Consider the following 16356-nt stretch of genomic DNA (forward strand, 5'->3'; position numbering starts at 1 on the left):
ACAGACTGGCAGTTTATGCCAGTCTGCGTGAGTGGGGTAGGGTTGCGGTAGGACTGAGCGTTCACACGCTCCAAGTCCTTCTTTCTCTGCTGGGGTGCCATTATGGCACACGCCTGTCCAGACAGCACACACCATGATAACATCCCTCGTGCGCATGCCTAAACAGTGTTGTGCACAAGGGGCGTCATGACACCGCACCACGGTGCTTATGACAGCCCTTTTATATTGCAAAAAGGAGCCCCTTTTCAGGGCTTCTTTTTGCTCCATGCGCAGGCTGCAGCGTGTGATTGCTGTGACCTGCTTCTGGGGCAAGAAGAGGTGGCTGGATGCCGCCAATCTGTACAGCCCCTGAGTTCTCTAGTAAAGTCAATTAAGTTGACTAGTTGCTAAGTTTCATTGTTCTAAATCAGTGGTTCCCAACCTGTGGGTCGGGACCCCTTTGGGGGGTCAAATGACCCTTTCATGGGGGTCGCCTAAGACCATTGGAAAACACCTACAGTTATGAAGTAGCAACGAAAATAATTTCATGGGTTTGGGTCACCACAAGATGAGGAACTGTATTAAAGGGTCGCGGCATTAGGAAGGTTGGGAACCACTGTTCTAAATCATGCTCGGTTCCATAGCTACCACAGGTTGAGTCTCCCTTTTCCAGAATTACAAAATCCAAAGTATTCCAAAATCTCAAACTGTCCACATGGGTGGTCTGGCACCTTTGCTTTCTGATGCTCAGTGTACATAAAATTTGCTTCATACACACAATTATTAAAAAATACTGTGTAAAATTACTTTCAGGCTATGTGTACAAGGTGTATATGAATCATAAGTGAATTCTGTGTGTAGACTTGGGTCAAAATTTCAAGACATCTCATTATGTATTTATATGAAAATACAGGTATTCTGAAGTCCAAAAAAATCTGAAGTCCAAAAATCTCTGGTCCCACGTATTTCAGATGAAAGATACTCAGCCTGTAACATTTTGACAAAAGTTTATTCAATATTTTTACCATGCCTTTTCACATGTTTCCAGAGAGAGAGAGAATAAAATATTTTGTGCTGATGCTGACAGGATTCACACGTCTGTGCATTAAAAGGTAGGCAACTTAGCACAGTGGTATTCTGCAGTGAGAAAGAGACACTGCTACTAATACACATGTTCTCATATCTATGGGGCCATGACATGAGCAATCCATCAAGCTTTCCCATTACCTAAAACAGATGTTTGCAGAGACCAAGGAAAATACAGGTTAACATTTCTGGCCACAATTTCCAGCATTCTGCTGTTGACCTTACAAGTAGGTCAAAAAGAACACACATTCTCAAAAACAACAAATAAGGATCAAACTGGACTGTTAGCTGTCCAAATTACACTGAAATCATTTCCACTTAAGCTTTTCACTGGAAAAAAAGTGGATAAAATCCCTCCATAAAGCAAGGGCAGACTCTACAGCTTCCTACTACCCCTCAACAGCAGAGTAAAAAACTACCAAGGATCACACCAAAGCCTCAAACAATATCAGCTTGAAATAAGAAACCAGAGCTCAATAAAAATCCAGCATGTAATAAAACAAGATATTACTGTGTAGAGAATAGAAATTGCAGACCGTTCTGTTTTATTATAAAAATGCTGCTTTTTAATTTATGTCCCAAATAAAAAACAGCATCGTATGTCGTAACTCATCTTGCCTAGTTATAAATAAGGTATCCAGCATGAACGGTGCAGGCATTTTTGACATTGGAAAAGGGTTAAGGTTTCTTCCCATCTTTTGTGCGTTCCTTCCTAAACATCAGAAGAATCCGTTTAGCTTCTAAAGCAGGGATGCACAGCCTGTGGTTTGCAGGACATTTGAGTGATCCTCCAGGTCATCCCAAATTAGAAGGGAAGCTGGGACAGTGAGAAAGAAGCTTCAGCCCCCATCTCCCCCAAGTAAGTCCAAAGTAGCTGGGATCTCTGCTTTCATAGTCCTTTCTGAGCAATTCCCATGTGCCTGGACATGCACACATATATGTAGGTAGGTAGGCATGTGTATTTGACCTCAGGTTGTCAACAATATCAGATCTGTTCCTCAAAGTTGAAGAAGCTGTGCATCCCTGCTCCCATAAAGATGGATTTTCCCCACTGTGGTACTGTGCCAGCCCATGTCCCCTTTTAGCTATAAGGGGAGGGAGGGTTCCTGCTGCTTTGTAATTCAGTTCTAGTTTTCTCTTGTCTTTCTTTGAGAGCATTTTAAAAATAAATTAAACCCAAGGAGCCCAACCCCATAAAGTTTCAAATCAAGGTTATATCTTATCCCCAGCCCTAACATAATTATTTTGACTGCAACAAGATGATCAAAGGTCGTCTTGTTTGTGCATCCCTTCTACAGTATCTGATTTTTGCATTTGTTATAGAACAAAGTACTTTTTTTTCACATTGTTGTTGGGTGCCTTCAAGCCATTTCTGACTTATGGTGGTTTTCTTGGCATGATTTGCTCAGAGGGGTTTGCCTTTGCCTCCCTCTGAGGCTGTGATCTGCAATAGAATTCCACTGCAGAATGAAGATTCAAATCTTGGTCTCCAGAGTCATAGTCCGAAACTCAAACCACTAAACCTTGCTGGATTAAAAAAAAAAAATACTTCATCAAGTACAAAATCTTGTCTGTATTTTATCCTATTTAACATTTTGGTACAGCTATGTATTTTGTCCCTTTTTGAGCAGTACAAAATTTTAGGAACCCCCCAACTTGAAAGATAACTGCATTCCAACCAGCATATTAGTCCTGGAAGTGGGAAACAACTAATGAAAAATGAAATTGTTGAACATCCCTATTTTACCTCAATAATAGAATATTCCAGTTCTTTCTGAGAAAGCTCTCAGGTTCCTGGAAAGTCACCAAGCAAAGCAGGCTTTGTCAGGTAAACAGCAATATATCTACCAGGGTTCAAACTACAGACTAAGAGTCAAATATGTTTGTACTTAAAATTAACCTCTCTGTTAACTTCATTTATGGACTGCCCATACATGTATCTAACCTTATGGAGATATATCAACATTTTGCCCTACATAGTGAAACATAATGCCAACTTGTTCACTTCAAAGGGAATAACTACATGCTTTTTTAAAAAAAACAAAAAACAAACTGGTGGTCCTAGACAACTTTCAAAATGACCTTTTATGTTAAGAGTCTATTCTCTGAGGATCTTATATGTCTAGGACAGTGACAAAGACATGATAGATAGTATGATTTATTGCCTTTATGCTCAGCAAGTACACACAGACATAAATGTTTAAACTAAAAGAGCAAAATTAAGTCCTGTGAAGAATTGCAGACTTGAAAAGTTATTCATAATTGGTGTAAACATAATTAGTGACTTGATGATGCAGCAAAACCCCAACAAAGGAGGAAGGATGATGATGAGGGGGCTTAGTAGATAGCACTCAGGAAAGAGAAAGATGTTTGTTGAGTCTCCCTTATCCCAAATGCTTGGGACCAGAAGTGTTTTGGATTCTGGAGATTTACATATTTTGGAATATTTGTATATACATAATGAGATATCTTGCCGATGGGACCCAAGTCTAAACATGAAATTCATTTATGTTTTGGATACACCTTATACACATAGCCTGAAAGTAATTTTATACATAACATTTTAAATATTTTTGCATGAAACAAAGTTTCATTGAACTATCAGAAAGCAAAGATGTCACTATCTCAGTCACTTTTATGGACAATTTTAGAATATTTCAGATTCTATATAAGGGAGATTCAACCTGTATCTTGTAAGTATTAACTATGCTCTCCTGCTAATTTCCCCATGTTTCTTAGAGGTCAACTAATTTACTTTTTTTTGGAATTGCGACTCCCAGAATCCCCCAGTCAACATGGCCACTGGGAGTTATGGTAGTTATGATGGTGAGAGAATTTTAAGATTTGGGAATATAGTCCCCAAAAGTAACTTTTCCCAAGATCCAATCCAGATGCATCTTCTTTGTCTAATCTTTGAATAAGGGATTCAAAGAGTAAGATCCCAGTCTTTGGCTAGAGGCTGAGGGCTACTAGGGAGTTGTACTCTGTCTCCCAGAACTAACATGAGGGACAAATGGAGACCAATTTGGCCCCATCTTTTGGTTAGAACAGTGCTTCTCAGGCTGTCTGATGTGGAGAACTAGCAACCAGTTTTTCCCAGTAGGTCAGAGACTGGCATCATAGTTATGCCTATTGGGTACAATTGTTTCTTTTCTGGAAACTTGCCAGAGATCAGCAACCAATGGCTCAGGGACCATCATCGATCCAGGGACCACCATTCTGAGTAGTACAGCGATAGAGGATGAGAAATGCCTGCAGGGGTTGCATCCCTCCATTCAGCTCTTACTAACACATGCAGGTCCAGTGGTTAAAGAACCAACAGTTCCCTATTGCAATTCAAGCAAAAACACCTGTTCCAAATGGAATACAAATGCCTCTCTTATATTTCCCACCATCTACACAGTTTTTCTTACCTTCTCTTTGTATGCTTTGTTTCTTTAGTTCATCAATGGGAAATGTGCAGTCTATGAGTAGCCTCAACTCCCTTTTTTGTGCCCTCCAAGGCCCCCTTCCCTAAATTCCTGAGCCTCTAAAATCTTTAATATTTTATTATGTAAATCAAAAATTTTTAAAAATGTCTCCAGAATGACATTTTAAGCCTCCCTTCAATTCCTTGAAAGGACAAGAAACTCCTAGATACAGCAATGAGAAATCACTTCCAATTGTGATTATTCAGCCAATTTTGGACCAAAAATGGGACACTGTGGCCCACTATGAGTGGGTGGGTGAATACAGGCCCACACCTCTGCCACCCTTGCCCTCTTGTGCTTTAGTTGTAAACCAGACGGCTGGGCTCTTTCTCTTCTTTCTTCCTTCCAGAAATGTTAAGTGCTTCAGGATGCAGGATAAAGAAATATAACTGCAACACTGGATTAGGTAAATCGTCAAACCAAGCTGGTCAAGCAGTTCTTAGCAGACCCTGGGCAAGTTATGTTTTTGGACTACCTCTCGCAGAATCCACCAGCCAGCATGATTAATACCAATGCTAACTGGGGAATTCTGGGAGCTGCAGTCCAAGAAATATCCCTTTTAGAGTTTTGGTTCTTAGGTTTGGAGTTTTGTACTAAGTACACCCTATGAAATTCCTGAGGTCACCATAAGTCGACAGCTAACTTGAAGGTGCGCACAAGCGCACACAATTTGCCTTATGTTACTAGGGCAGAAATCCACAAAGAACTCTACAAAAATCTATATTCTCCATAAAAATAATAAAGCAACTCATTACAGTTGGTCATTCCCAAAGAAATAATTACTTTAGTGAAATCTGATGAATTGTAAGGGGATGGGAAAATCTTATGATAAGTAGGAGGGGATATCACCCTATGGGCAATTCAGCATTGGAACGGTTCCATTCATTTGTCTGTTTTATTACAAATAGGTAGTCACAATTATATATATATATATATATATATATATATATATATATACTTTTTTGCGTGTGTTACTGTACCAACTAGGCATGTGGGAAAAATTTGTTAGGCTTGCATTAAAATCTGAATTAAATTTGTAATTCCCAAACTACTCTGCTCCATTTTATTTTATTTTTGTTTAGCTGCTGTTCTCTAATTAAATAAAGATAAGCAAAAATGTGTGCATTAAGGAAAAGTGAACACAAGAATGTATACACATTAGAATATGGATGGGCAACCACAGCAGGTTGAGGGTAGTTTTCTGTTCTCTGCAGGCTCCAGGGCCTACATTGTCAAAAATCAAATCAAATCAAATAAATACTCCCTTTCCAGCAAAAGGCCAGGAGCCCACTTCTTGTTCTGAAAAAGGCTGAGTTGGGGCAGTTGACCTTAAACAATGCAGGGAAGCCTAGCAATTTACTTCGGAGGTGAATTGATGGAACCAGAGACAATTCACTTTATCCTTTTTGGTGGGCCAGAGAATCTCTAGGGGTTTGGAAGCTGCAAATGGAGAGTTACATGCACCTCCAATGTTATATCCAGCACTACATTAGAAGAAATGCAAGAAAATCGGAACATGCATTCTTCACACAGGTTTGTGTACCTACCTCACCTCCACTTTACTAGAGCAAGCACAGCGAACAGAAGTTTGCATGCAATTCAACATTGTATTCAGATAGAGAGAAAGGTTCCCACCTAATCTTGCTTCCTCCTCCTCCCTACTCTCTATGACACTGGTATGAGATGTAAACACAGAAATTCACAAGATACAAATGTGGTTTGCAGGGCCATCTTTCAAACCTACATCCCATCAAAGATTCTTGCCTACCTAAGGATCCATCACACTCTATATATAATTATACTTTTGATGACTTGACTGAAAAATTACTGGATTAACATCTCTTTCAATGTAGTCACACATTTTTTTTATGGTTTCATCATAATTTTTACCATATGGCAGTTGCAATTTGACATATATCCTCTAATCCATGGGTGGGTAATTCATTCAGTACTGAAGACCTCATTGAAAATGTATCATGAGCCAGAAGGTAGAAGCTTATTTCAATAATTTATGCACCTATAATTCCCTTTGCATAAAACCGCCATGGCTGTGGCACTTTCTAACTTCCAGCAATTGTACAACTGTGATGCCCCTTATCCTTTTGTAGCATTTGGGAAAACAGCCAAAAATCTAGAGCAACTTGTACATCTAGTCTGCATCAACTTTAGCAAGTGAAACACCTGCCAAATGGTGGGAATGCATATGGAATTTCCCCCAGATTATTCTATTTGGTGGGATAACTGACCAGACAGGTACAAGCCTCAACTTTTTTCATTATTTTTTACTTGCTCTTTGATTTTGCATTCCTTCATTCCTCTCCTGCCAATATCCTCTGCTTCTTTTGCTCCCTTTCCTGAGGTAGTTTGGGAAGAAAAAGTGGGAGAGAGGTTGTTTGTTGTAGTTAACTGCCTTCAAGTAAACCCTGACTCATGGAGACCCTGTAGATAAGATATCTCCAAGGAATCCTATCTTCACTGTTCTGCTCAGGCCCTGCAAACTCAGTCCTGTGTCCTCTCTGACTCAGTTAACCCATCTGACATGTGGCCTTTCTTTCTTTCCACTGTCTTCTACCTTTTCTAGCATTATTGTCTTTAATTAATGAGTTGTGTCTTTTCATAATATGGCCAAAGTACAACAGCCTCAATTTGATCATCTTGGCTTCCAGGGAGATTTCAGGCTTGATCTGTTCAAAGACCCATTTGTTGGTCTTTTTGACAGTCCCTGGTATTATCAGCACTCTCCTCCACCACTATATTTCAAATCAATTGATTTTCTTCTTACCTGATTGTTTCATTGTCCATCCCTCACATTCATACATGGTGATGGGGAATACAATGGCTTGGATTATTCTAACGTTAGTACTCAGTTGTATATATTTACTCTTTAGGATCTTGTCTATTTCTTTCATAGCTGTCCTTCTTATTTCTTGGCTGCAATTGCCATTCTGATAAATGCTTGATCCTAAGTGAAAGAACTCTTTAATTATTTTGATTTCCTCTTTGTCTATATTGAATTTATGTATTTCTTTCATGGTCATTATTTTTGTTTTCTTTATGTTCAACATTAAGCCTGCCTTTGAACTTTTATCTTTGACCTTCCTCTGTAATTTTTTCAAGTCTGTGATGTTTTCCACTAGCAATATGGTGTTGTCTGCATGTCGAAGATTGTAGATGTTCCTTCCTCCTATCTTCACTCTTCCTTCTTCTGAATCTAAATCTGCTTTTCTTATTATATTTTCAGCGTACAAGTTGAACAGCCTTGCCTGACCCTCTTGCCAATTGTAAACCATTCTGTTTCTCTAACTGTAGCCTTTTGTCCTCGCTATTGATTTCTCATCAGGACTATCAAATGTAGTGGCACTTCCATGTCTTTAAGAGCATTCCATAGCTTTTCATGATCTATGCAGTCAAATGCAGGTACCAAAGCAAATACAGAATATCATATAAAACTCATCAAGCTCATATACTGAATAAACATGGTTTAATTTAGCCCCTTCAAACCAAGAAGTTTTAAAGAATTGTAAGAGCACAAACAGCAATCCTTAGTGGCAAGAGGAAAATAAAGTAACAGGCCATTCAATGTTTCTGAAGTCCTGACAGCTGACCCTGGCCAGGATCAGGAGATGTATATTCGTGTGCAATGGGATGGGAGGGAACATATGTTTTTGCTTGTTGCTGACAACTTTTGAACATTTTCCTTCTTTAGCAAAATAAAAAGAGATGCTCCTTGGATCTCAAGAGGAGCATCTCGCAACTTTTTGTGTCTTGCTAATGGAACTTAAACGTTTTATTTCCTGGAGTACCCACAGGGCCAGAAGAAGAAGGGGTCTGCCTGGATGAATGTCGCTCCAACACCTTCCCATCCGGCCTCTCTAAAGGAACTGAACCCTTCCCACAAGGCATCTGACTCCATGTTGGCCTCTGAGGGGGAGAGAAAGGCAGGCCTTCCCATCCGGCCTCTCTAAAGGAACTGAACCCTTCCCACAAGGCATTTGACTCCATCTTGGCCTGTGAGGGGGAGAGAGGGTGGGCCAATGCCATCAGGCCTATCCTTAAGATACAGAGCCCTCCATCTGTCCATCTGCCTTGGTCCAGGCCTCAGAGGGAGAGAAGAATGCTGAACCTGATCCCCTTCCCCCCTCACCATTCCCTTCTCCTTTTGTGTCGTGTCTTCTTAGATTGTAAGCATGAAGGCAGGGAACCGTCTAATTAAATTATTTTATGTACAGTGCTGTGTAAATTTACAGCACTATATAAATAAAGCTTAATAATAATAACACCACCTGAACTGAACACAGCAACATCTTGTCCAGTGGTCCCCAAACTGTGCTCTTTAAGGAATTTTAGACTTTAGTTCCCAGGATCCCAGACTATTGGCCAACCCAGCTGAGGCTTCTGGGGGCTGAAGTCCAAAATCTCTTAACGGGCACAGTTTGGGGCCACCGATCTTGTCAAAATGCAGGCTTGTGACTAAGTTCGCCATAATTTTATTTCTCCTGTATGATTTTTAACATGTTTGCCTGATGAAGAAGGCAGTGCAGCTTCAAAATCTTGCAACAAGTATTTTGTGCATTTTGGCTGGCCCAATGAAGGTGTCACTGTTTTGTGAATTTTGGATGCTATTGTAGTTTACTCCAACACAGAGCTTAGAAATAATTTGTTAAAACAGGTATGGCACAAAAGGAAAGAACTCAAAGCAACCATTGCTGCTCATTTTGGGAGTAAAGGCATTAAAGAAAAAATATTCCTCTTAATAAATTTTGTGGATTTTTAGATTAGTCACTGGTTAAGTGTCTTTTTTAAAAAAAAAACCTATAGAAAACATGGTGAAGCACAATACTCACTATTTGTATGTTTCTGAACGAATATATTCAAACACGTGTGAAACACCCAGCTGGAACTGATCCGCAATAGGAGTGACCCAGGGATTATTTTCTGCTTTGAAGACTTGCTTCTGACCGGTCAAATCCAAGTTTCCTGAAAAGATTAAATAAGAACTGAGTCTTTATTGACAAGAATACAGTTGCCCCTCTGTTTTCGTGGACCTCAGATCCACGACCCTTGCTTACTCGCCAGGAGCAAATGGAGGGGGTTAAAATGGGGCATGTGCCCCCCTTTCAAGCCCATGGGGCGCGAATATCTGAGAGCTTCTGTTTTTGCATGGGGGGGAGGCAGAATGAATCCCCCACAAAAACAGAGGGCTGGCTGTAGTTGCCTCTTGATGAAAATAAGTATTTTCAGAAGTTTAAAACTAATGGTGTGCATGTTTATGATACATCGTCTATTCAGAATAGCCCAGTACTGTCCCCAACACCATTTGTGGTTTAATCTACCAGGAGTGCTGGCCTGATCAGACAGGCATCTAATCACTTGTTCTCCAATAAACATTTGGTTAATAGTCAGATACCAAATTCTTGTTGGTGAGCGTAGCAATATTCTGTAGAGAACAGGGATATAAAATATTTACAGATTTTCTCATCCTTGATGAGAAAAGCAGTCTCCCAACATCAAGAAAGTTTACTGAGAAAATGGCCAACTGTTGTGAGCTCAAGATTCCTTTACAAAAAAAATCAAAACTACAAAGGAAGATTGGAAAGAGAAACAACTGAATTGGAATGTAGCCACAAACTCCAACAGTGGGTTGGACGGAGGCAATGGCTTCCTGACACAGAACACATATAATAACACTGGTTAAAACCCCAGCCTCATGAGGAGCTCATGTTTATCATTTCTTCCTTCTGGTTCCAAGCTTGCACACATCACATTCTAAAACTCTCATTCATATACTCATCTACCACCCTGTCCATAGGCAACATAAGCAACAAAAGGGCAGAGGGAATTTTTGTTGTTGTTAACTCGTTTTGCATTGATCTCAACCCATGGCGACCTTGTAAATGAGACAACTCCAAGACCCCCTCTCCTCCACTGCTCTGCCCAGCTCCTGCAAACTCATACTTGTGATCTCTTTAATAGAGTTAATCCATTTAGCATGTGGTCTTTCTCTATCCTTCCTAGCATCATTGTAAAGAATGGCACAAAACCTGCCTAAAAGGTAGCCAAAAACAAATAGCTACATCGATTACGGAGAAGGGGTGGGTTAATTAAAAAAAAAAAAGTTGGAAGCCAGTAGCTGAAAAATACAACAAGGATAAATATTTTGCTTTTTTCTGATGCCCATATCCCAAGTGCTACTTAGGTTCACAAAGGAAGCTCATATTACATCTGCTATCACAACAGAAAAAGCTCCAATGTACTATAGAAATACCTATTACAGACCCCTGCAACACACACACACTGCAGAATATTAATATTCACATCAATTGTTGGTTGAAAAGGATGGAACTTTCTGACCTTTCTAGGAACAGTGGTCTGGACTGTTATGTTAAAGTTCTCAAGCTTGCTTCCACATAATGTGGCTGCACCCGCAACAGAGGAATAATCCAGTTTGACACCACTTTAACTGCCACAGCTCCATGTGATGGGATTCTTGGAAGTGTTGTTGTGGCACCAGAGCTCCGCTACACTTCCCAGAATCCCACAGCATAGAGCCATGGCAGTTAAAGGGGTGTCAAACCAAATTATTTCTGCAGTGTGAATGCAGCTACAATCTGTTAAAGAAAGCTTCAGAACTTTAACATGGCAGTCTGAACCACTGTTCCAAGAAATGTCAGAATGTTCCATCCCTTTCAACCAACAGCTGATGTGAATATGAATATGACTGGGATAATCCTAGAGAATACTGGTTTATGATAAAGAAAGATCTTAGAATATATTAAACTTCAGGTATGATAACATAACCCCAAAATCTGTACCATTCCCACAGATATATTTTTCCAATTGTTTAAGTTGCATCTATGTGTTGTATGCCTTCAAGTCATTTCCAACTTATGGCAACCCTTATTATGGGGATTTCTTGGTAAGTTTCTTCAGAGGGGGGTTGCCATTGCCATCCTCTGAGGCTGAGAGAGTCTGACTTGCCCAAGGTCACCCAATGGTTTTCATGGCTGATTCGGGATTTGAATCCTGTTCTCCAGAGTCAAAGTCCAACGCTCAAACCACTACACAATGCTGGCTCTCAGGATGCATCTACATTGTATAAATAACAGTTTGACATCACTTTAACTGCCATGGCTCCATCCTACAGAATCCTGGGAAGTGTGGTTTTGTGGGGCACCAGAACGCTTTGGCAAAGAAGGCTAAAGACCTTGTGAAACTACAAATGCTAGGTTTCCATAGGATGGGGCTACATCACTTAAAGTGGTGTCAAACTGCATAATTCCTACAGTGTAAATGCCATCCAGATACCCTCACTAACCTGGACTCCCCTCAAATATTGGTTATGTATCACATATATAAACCCAGAACTGTGTCATGAGACAGTATTTGGATAGTTGAAGTAAGGGGTGGGAATAACACTCCTTATATGAACTTACTACCCAGGACACTGACACCTGTCAAAGAGCAGCCTCTCTTCTTTCCTGAGGGTTCATTGCTGAACCAACAACTTATAGCAACAAGCATTATAAGCATGTCTGTGCAGCATGAGGGCATTATAAGCATGTCTGTGCAGTGACATAGGACCAGGCTGCTTCAAAGGATGTGTCTCTTAAAGCTGCGGCATTTCAGCAATGGCCTCAGTCTCCTATTTTCCATGCTCCAGCAGTCTGTTATGTAATCCAACCTGCTATGGAAAAGGGGGTTAGCATAATTAGAGAGAAAAGGTAGGTCATTAGATTTGTATTCAATAAGGAGGAAAGAAGATGGATGCTTGTCTCATAGCAGGCCTGCGAACAAGTTGTCATTACCCCAGCCGTGCTCTTCTGTCGGCTGCCTGGAGGTCTGTACTCCTCTTAAATAATAACGTGTAGGAGGTATTCATCCCCCTCCCTCCACCTCACTGTCAGTCAGGCAGCAATTGCCCTAAGTGCCTCACGCTTGAGTGTGTCTGGTTTGGAGGCTCATACCCACCCTTCTTTATTAGTGGCCACAGCAGCGCCCCTATTCTAACAAGGATCAGGCAGGAGGATTAAGCACTGTGACAAAAAGGACCTAATAAGCGAGAGGCCGGGGTGACTAAATCTATGCTGGCTAGTTCAACAAGAGATTCACACTGTTCAGCATGCAGTCTTCAGGCAGAAGCCACTGGGGAAGCAAGACAGTGCTGTGATTAGCGGTAACCCCCTGACCAATGTTGCTATGAAGATCATATTTCACTCAGAGGCTTATTCTGCAGTTGCAAATTGGATTTTCCATTTTATTACCTGCAAAAAAGAACCACAGACACTTGTCTCTAAAGCCACTGACACTGTAAGCACTCGCTTATACTTATAATTCTGAAAGCACTGCCGTCGGGAGAAAGAAAACGAGCCGTCTGCTGAAACTCATACAAATAGCAAAATTCAGCAAGATGTATTGTGTTTGTCTCTGCACAAAGTGTAGGTGTTCATATCCCAAAATCTCACCTGGAGAGTGAATGCTTCAGTTTTGAATTGGCTGAGCAGTTTACTGCCCATAGTAAATCACACTCAGGTTTAGGTTTGGCTTTCTCACCTCTCAAGCATATTTCCAATGTGCTTATAAATATGATTTTTTAAAAGAAAAAAACCATTTGAACAGGCCACCTTTGAGCAACATCCATGTGTCTGAAGGTTTGTAATCTAGGTTCCTTTGGGAGAGAAGGCAGCAATAGGGAAAGCTGGTGGCCTTGCCTTGGGGCAGAATGAAACAGATATAGGAAAGGCCAGAAAAATGCCATATTTAATAGCAGGATTTTTGTAATAGAATGAAGGGGCATCATTTGGATCTTTTGCTTTAAGACACCAAGATGATTCAATGTCTAGCAAAGAAAGTAGGATAGGAAGTTATTTAATTAAATAAAATGGGCATCTTTTCAAGATACTCAAAGATTCAAGTTTTAAAGGAACCAGATAACCTTATCAGAACAATAGAGAGCTTGCATGGTTCCAATGGATAATACAGATATCCTATAAAGTTTGTGGGTCTACATGGTTGTTGTTATGTGTCTTCAAGCAGATTCCTATCGATGGGTTTTCTTAACAAAATATATTCAACAGAGGTTTCCCTTTACCTTCCTCTAAGCATGAGAGAGTGTCCAACACTCAAAGCACTATCTGGATCAAGCCTCCACTAGTACTCTGATAACACTGTGGCTGCCCACTTTTGCTTTACATATAAAACACAAGCTTCCTTGTGGCTATCTGAAATGTATGCTCTGGGCAAAGGTTGCATGTTTACCCTCTAGTGCAAACCTGTCAAATATGAGTTGAGGGGAGCATGGCAAATTACTGTTTGTGCTTGTGGCAAGCATTCAGATGGCCCTGACTGCAAGGAGAGAAGGAAAAAAGGGAAGCAGCTGACTTCAAGCAGAAAGGTCTCAAGGCTTAGTAATAATCTAGTAAAATGAGCCCAGAAAATGAATAGATCTTTAACAGAAAAACTGCTCTCCACACATGATGGAGTACTTCTTTTGAGAAAATGTTTTCACTACTGGCTCTTAAATATAGTTGGCCAACAGTAATCTGTTACACCTTCTTCGGACATTCAAAAGAATGAGTGAGGGCTGGAAGTGAGGACATTCAATTACATTCAGTTGCCCTCAATTGGGCATGGGTGGAAGCTCCATTCAGGTCCCTCTATGTGGTCAAGGAGTGAAGGCCAGAACCAGGGACCTACAATGTTGTTGGGGGCAGCAGCAACATGTGTGAACTAATCCCTGTCTCCACATTCAACTTTTACATAGCCTTCTGAATGGTTGAAGGGAGCTTAAGACGACTTTAGATATCTTAAGATAAAATATTATTGTAGAAAAACTCTAAATCAATTGGGGAAAACTGTTCAGTAGTAGTGCTTACTGCAGCATTTGGAAGAAGAAATTACAAAGGTCAGCAATGTAGTAAAATTTTACATTTTGCAACATTCAGATCTGATCTAACAGGTGCTGAATGACTCTGCAATGACCCACAAATTCACAAGCAATCGAAAAAGGACCTTTCATCTTCTTTCAAGAGAGATGTATACTGTTTGGAACATATGTTTAAGTAATTTAAAGGGCAACATGATTAAAGTAAAAGCAGAATACATTTCTCTCTCTTGCTTTAGTGGTAAGGATAAAAAAAATCAACGGAGATTCAAATGGGACTTGAACTGGGTCATATTCTGTTTTTCAAACCACTCTTACTCATGTGTTTTCTCTCTGACTTTTTCCAATTGCCCATATGTCATTTTGTTCCTTTGTCCTTAAAAAGATCTCTATGCATTATCATCATCATCACTCACAGATGATATTAAGGCTGAAGTTCAAGTGCCCTTTACTTATTTTAGTTCAGAGGACACACATTCCTTCTGATACTGTGAAGAAAGAAATTAATTTTATTTTCTTATTTGGATATAAATACCTCTGGATCCAATTTTATTAAAGGCTGAGCAAGGGATAAACCCACTGAACAGAAGGTACAGTTAGGTTATATGTAAAAACAAGCCAGCCATGATTTTCTTGAGCTTTACTTGACACTTTAGGGCTTACATTTTTATTACTTCGACACCACGTGCTTTGCTTCCCAAAGAGAAAGATGATATGGCCTTAGTCAGGACGTAATCTGCTGGGGATGTTCTCTTACAGAAGCCCTCTTTGAAATGAATGGGGGCCACACAAAAGCATGGCAACATGACTGCACACCTCCCTTCAGTGTGGCTTGAGATCTGTCCAGTGGATCACACCCTAGGTGTATGGAATTAATAGAGAAACAAATCAGGATTACTTCTGTCAGGATAAAGACACAAGGACAGAATAAGACCATCCTTCACTTATAAATTCACTTCTAAGATCCACCTTGCAGGGACATGACTATTTCATTACAGATCCATTAATTTCTTAATTTATTAGTTATACAGTGAGCCTGCTCCATACATGGGCACACCATACGCAGCTTCCACTTTACGTGGAAGCTGCACTGCAATTAAATGAATGGGGCACGTGCCCGTGGCGTGTGCCCCCCGCACTGCCATGAGCACAAGGAATTTGCTTACGTGGAATTTGCCTTACGTGGGGGGTGGGGGTTGGGTCTGGAACGGATCCCCTGCATAAGGAGAGGCTCCACTGTATTTATATCAGTCTTTCTTCAAATGAGCTCAACACAGTATTTGTGGCTCTCCTCTCCCACATTGTATCCTACAACAACCTTGTGAGGCAGGTCAGCCTGAGAGTATGTGTGACTGCCCCATGCTCACCCAATGAATTTCATAGCTCATTGGAGACTGAGAAATCGATCTTGCTCAAGTCCCAGGCTAATACTGTAAGCACTCCACTCCACCCCTCCAGCACAAATACTGCTGATGGCACACACTCACATGTGGGGTAAGGAACAGATGGCTTGTCTCAGAACCTCTTCCCCCTTGCGATCATGGCCAGGGAGTGAAACTGAAGTTTCTTTTGTACTGAGCATGAGAAGTTCCACTTGGGCTACAGCCTGACATTGAGTACCTTTAATTGTTGATTATACATGTTTTTGATTAGCCCTATCTTATCACTGTGGATGTATGGAGTGGGAGCTTTAGTTTTTACTAGCCTTCTAACCCCAAGCAGGTGTTGTTTCCATTTCAACTAACAGCTGCTAGGAAAGCACGCAAAACATAACCCCTGATTTACAAAGGTAAATTACAATTGCTTCAACATCCAGCTTGTGGCAGGATTCAAGCTGCCATTCTTCAATGCACTGCTGTTCCCATTTGGTGCCAAAAAATTTCTGAAACCTAACCTAGAATACAGATTATTTTAGTATCTTGCAAATGTAGTCATCCCCCT

General features: G+C 40.5%; 1 protein-coding gene across 2 annotated transcripts in view; it reads right to left on the minus strand.

Annotated features, from left to right (window-relative positions):
• The window catches only part of RSU1 (Ras suppressor protein 1), a 100432-nt gene that overhangs the window by 44345 nt on the left and 39731 nt on the right, over positions 1-16356 (minus strand). The window contains exons 8-9 of one of the 2 annotated variants that reach the window (XR_016281952.1): positions 9380-9512; positions 6822-6889 (exon numbers count right to left, since the gene is read on the minus strand). Coding sequence is in view for 1 of the 2 variants with exons in the window: in XM_089533311.1 (XP_089389437.1) it covers positions 9380-9512 (133 nt within the window). In the remaining variant the exon portion in view is untranslated. The remainder of the gene's footprint in view (positions 1-6821; positions 6890-9379; positions 9513-16356) is intronic. The other variant, XM_089533311.1, reaches the window with a different exon arrangement.

This window comes from Sceloporus occidentalis, unplaced genomic scaffold (genome assembly GCF_023333645.1).
Source record: "Sceloporus occidentalis isolate IW3139 unplaced genomic scaffold, rSceOcc1.0.p SCAF_7, whole genome shotgun sequence".
NCBI lineage: Eukaryota > Metazoa > Chordata > Lepidosauria > Squamata > Phrynosomatidae > Sceloporus > Sceloporus occidentalis.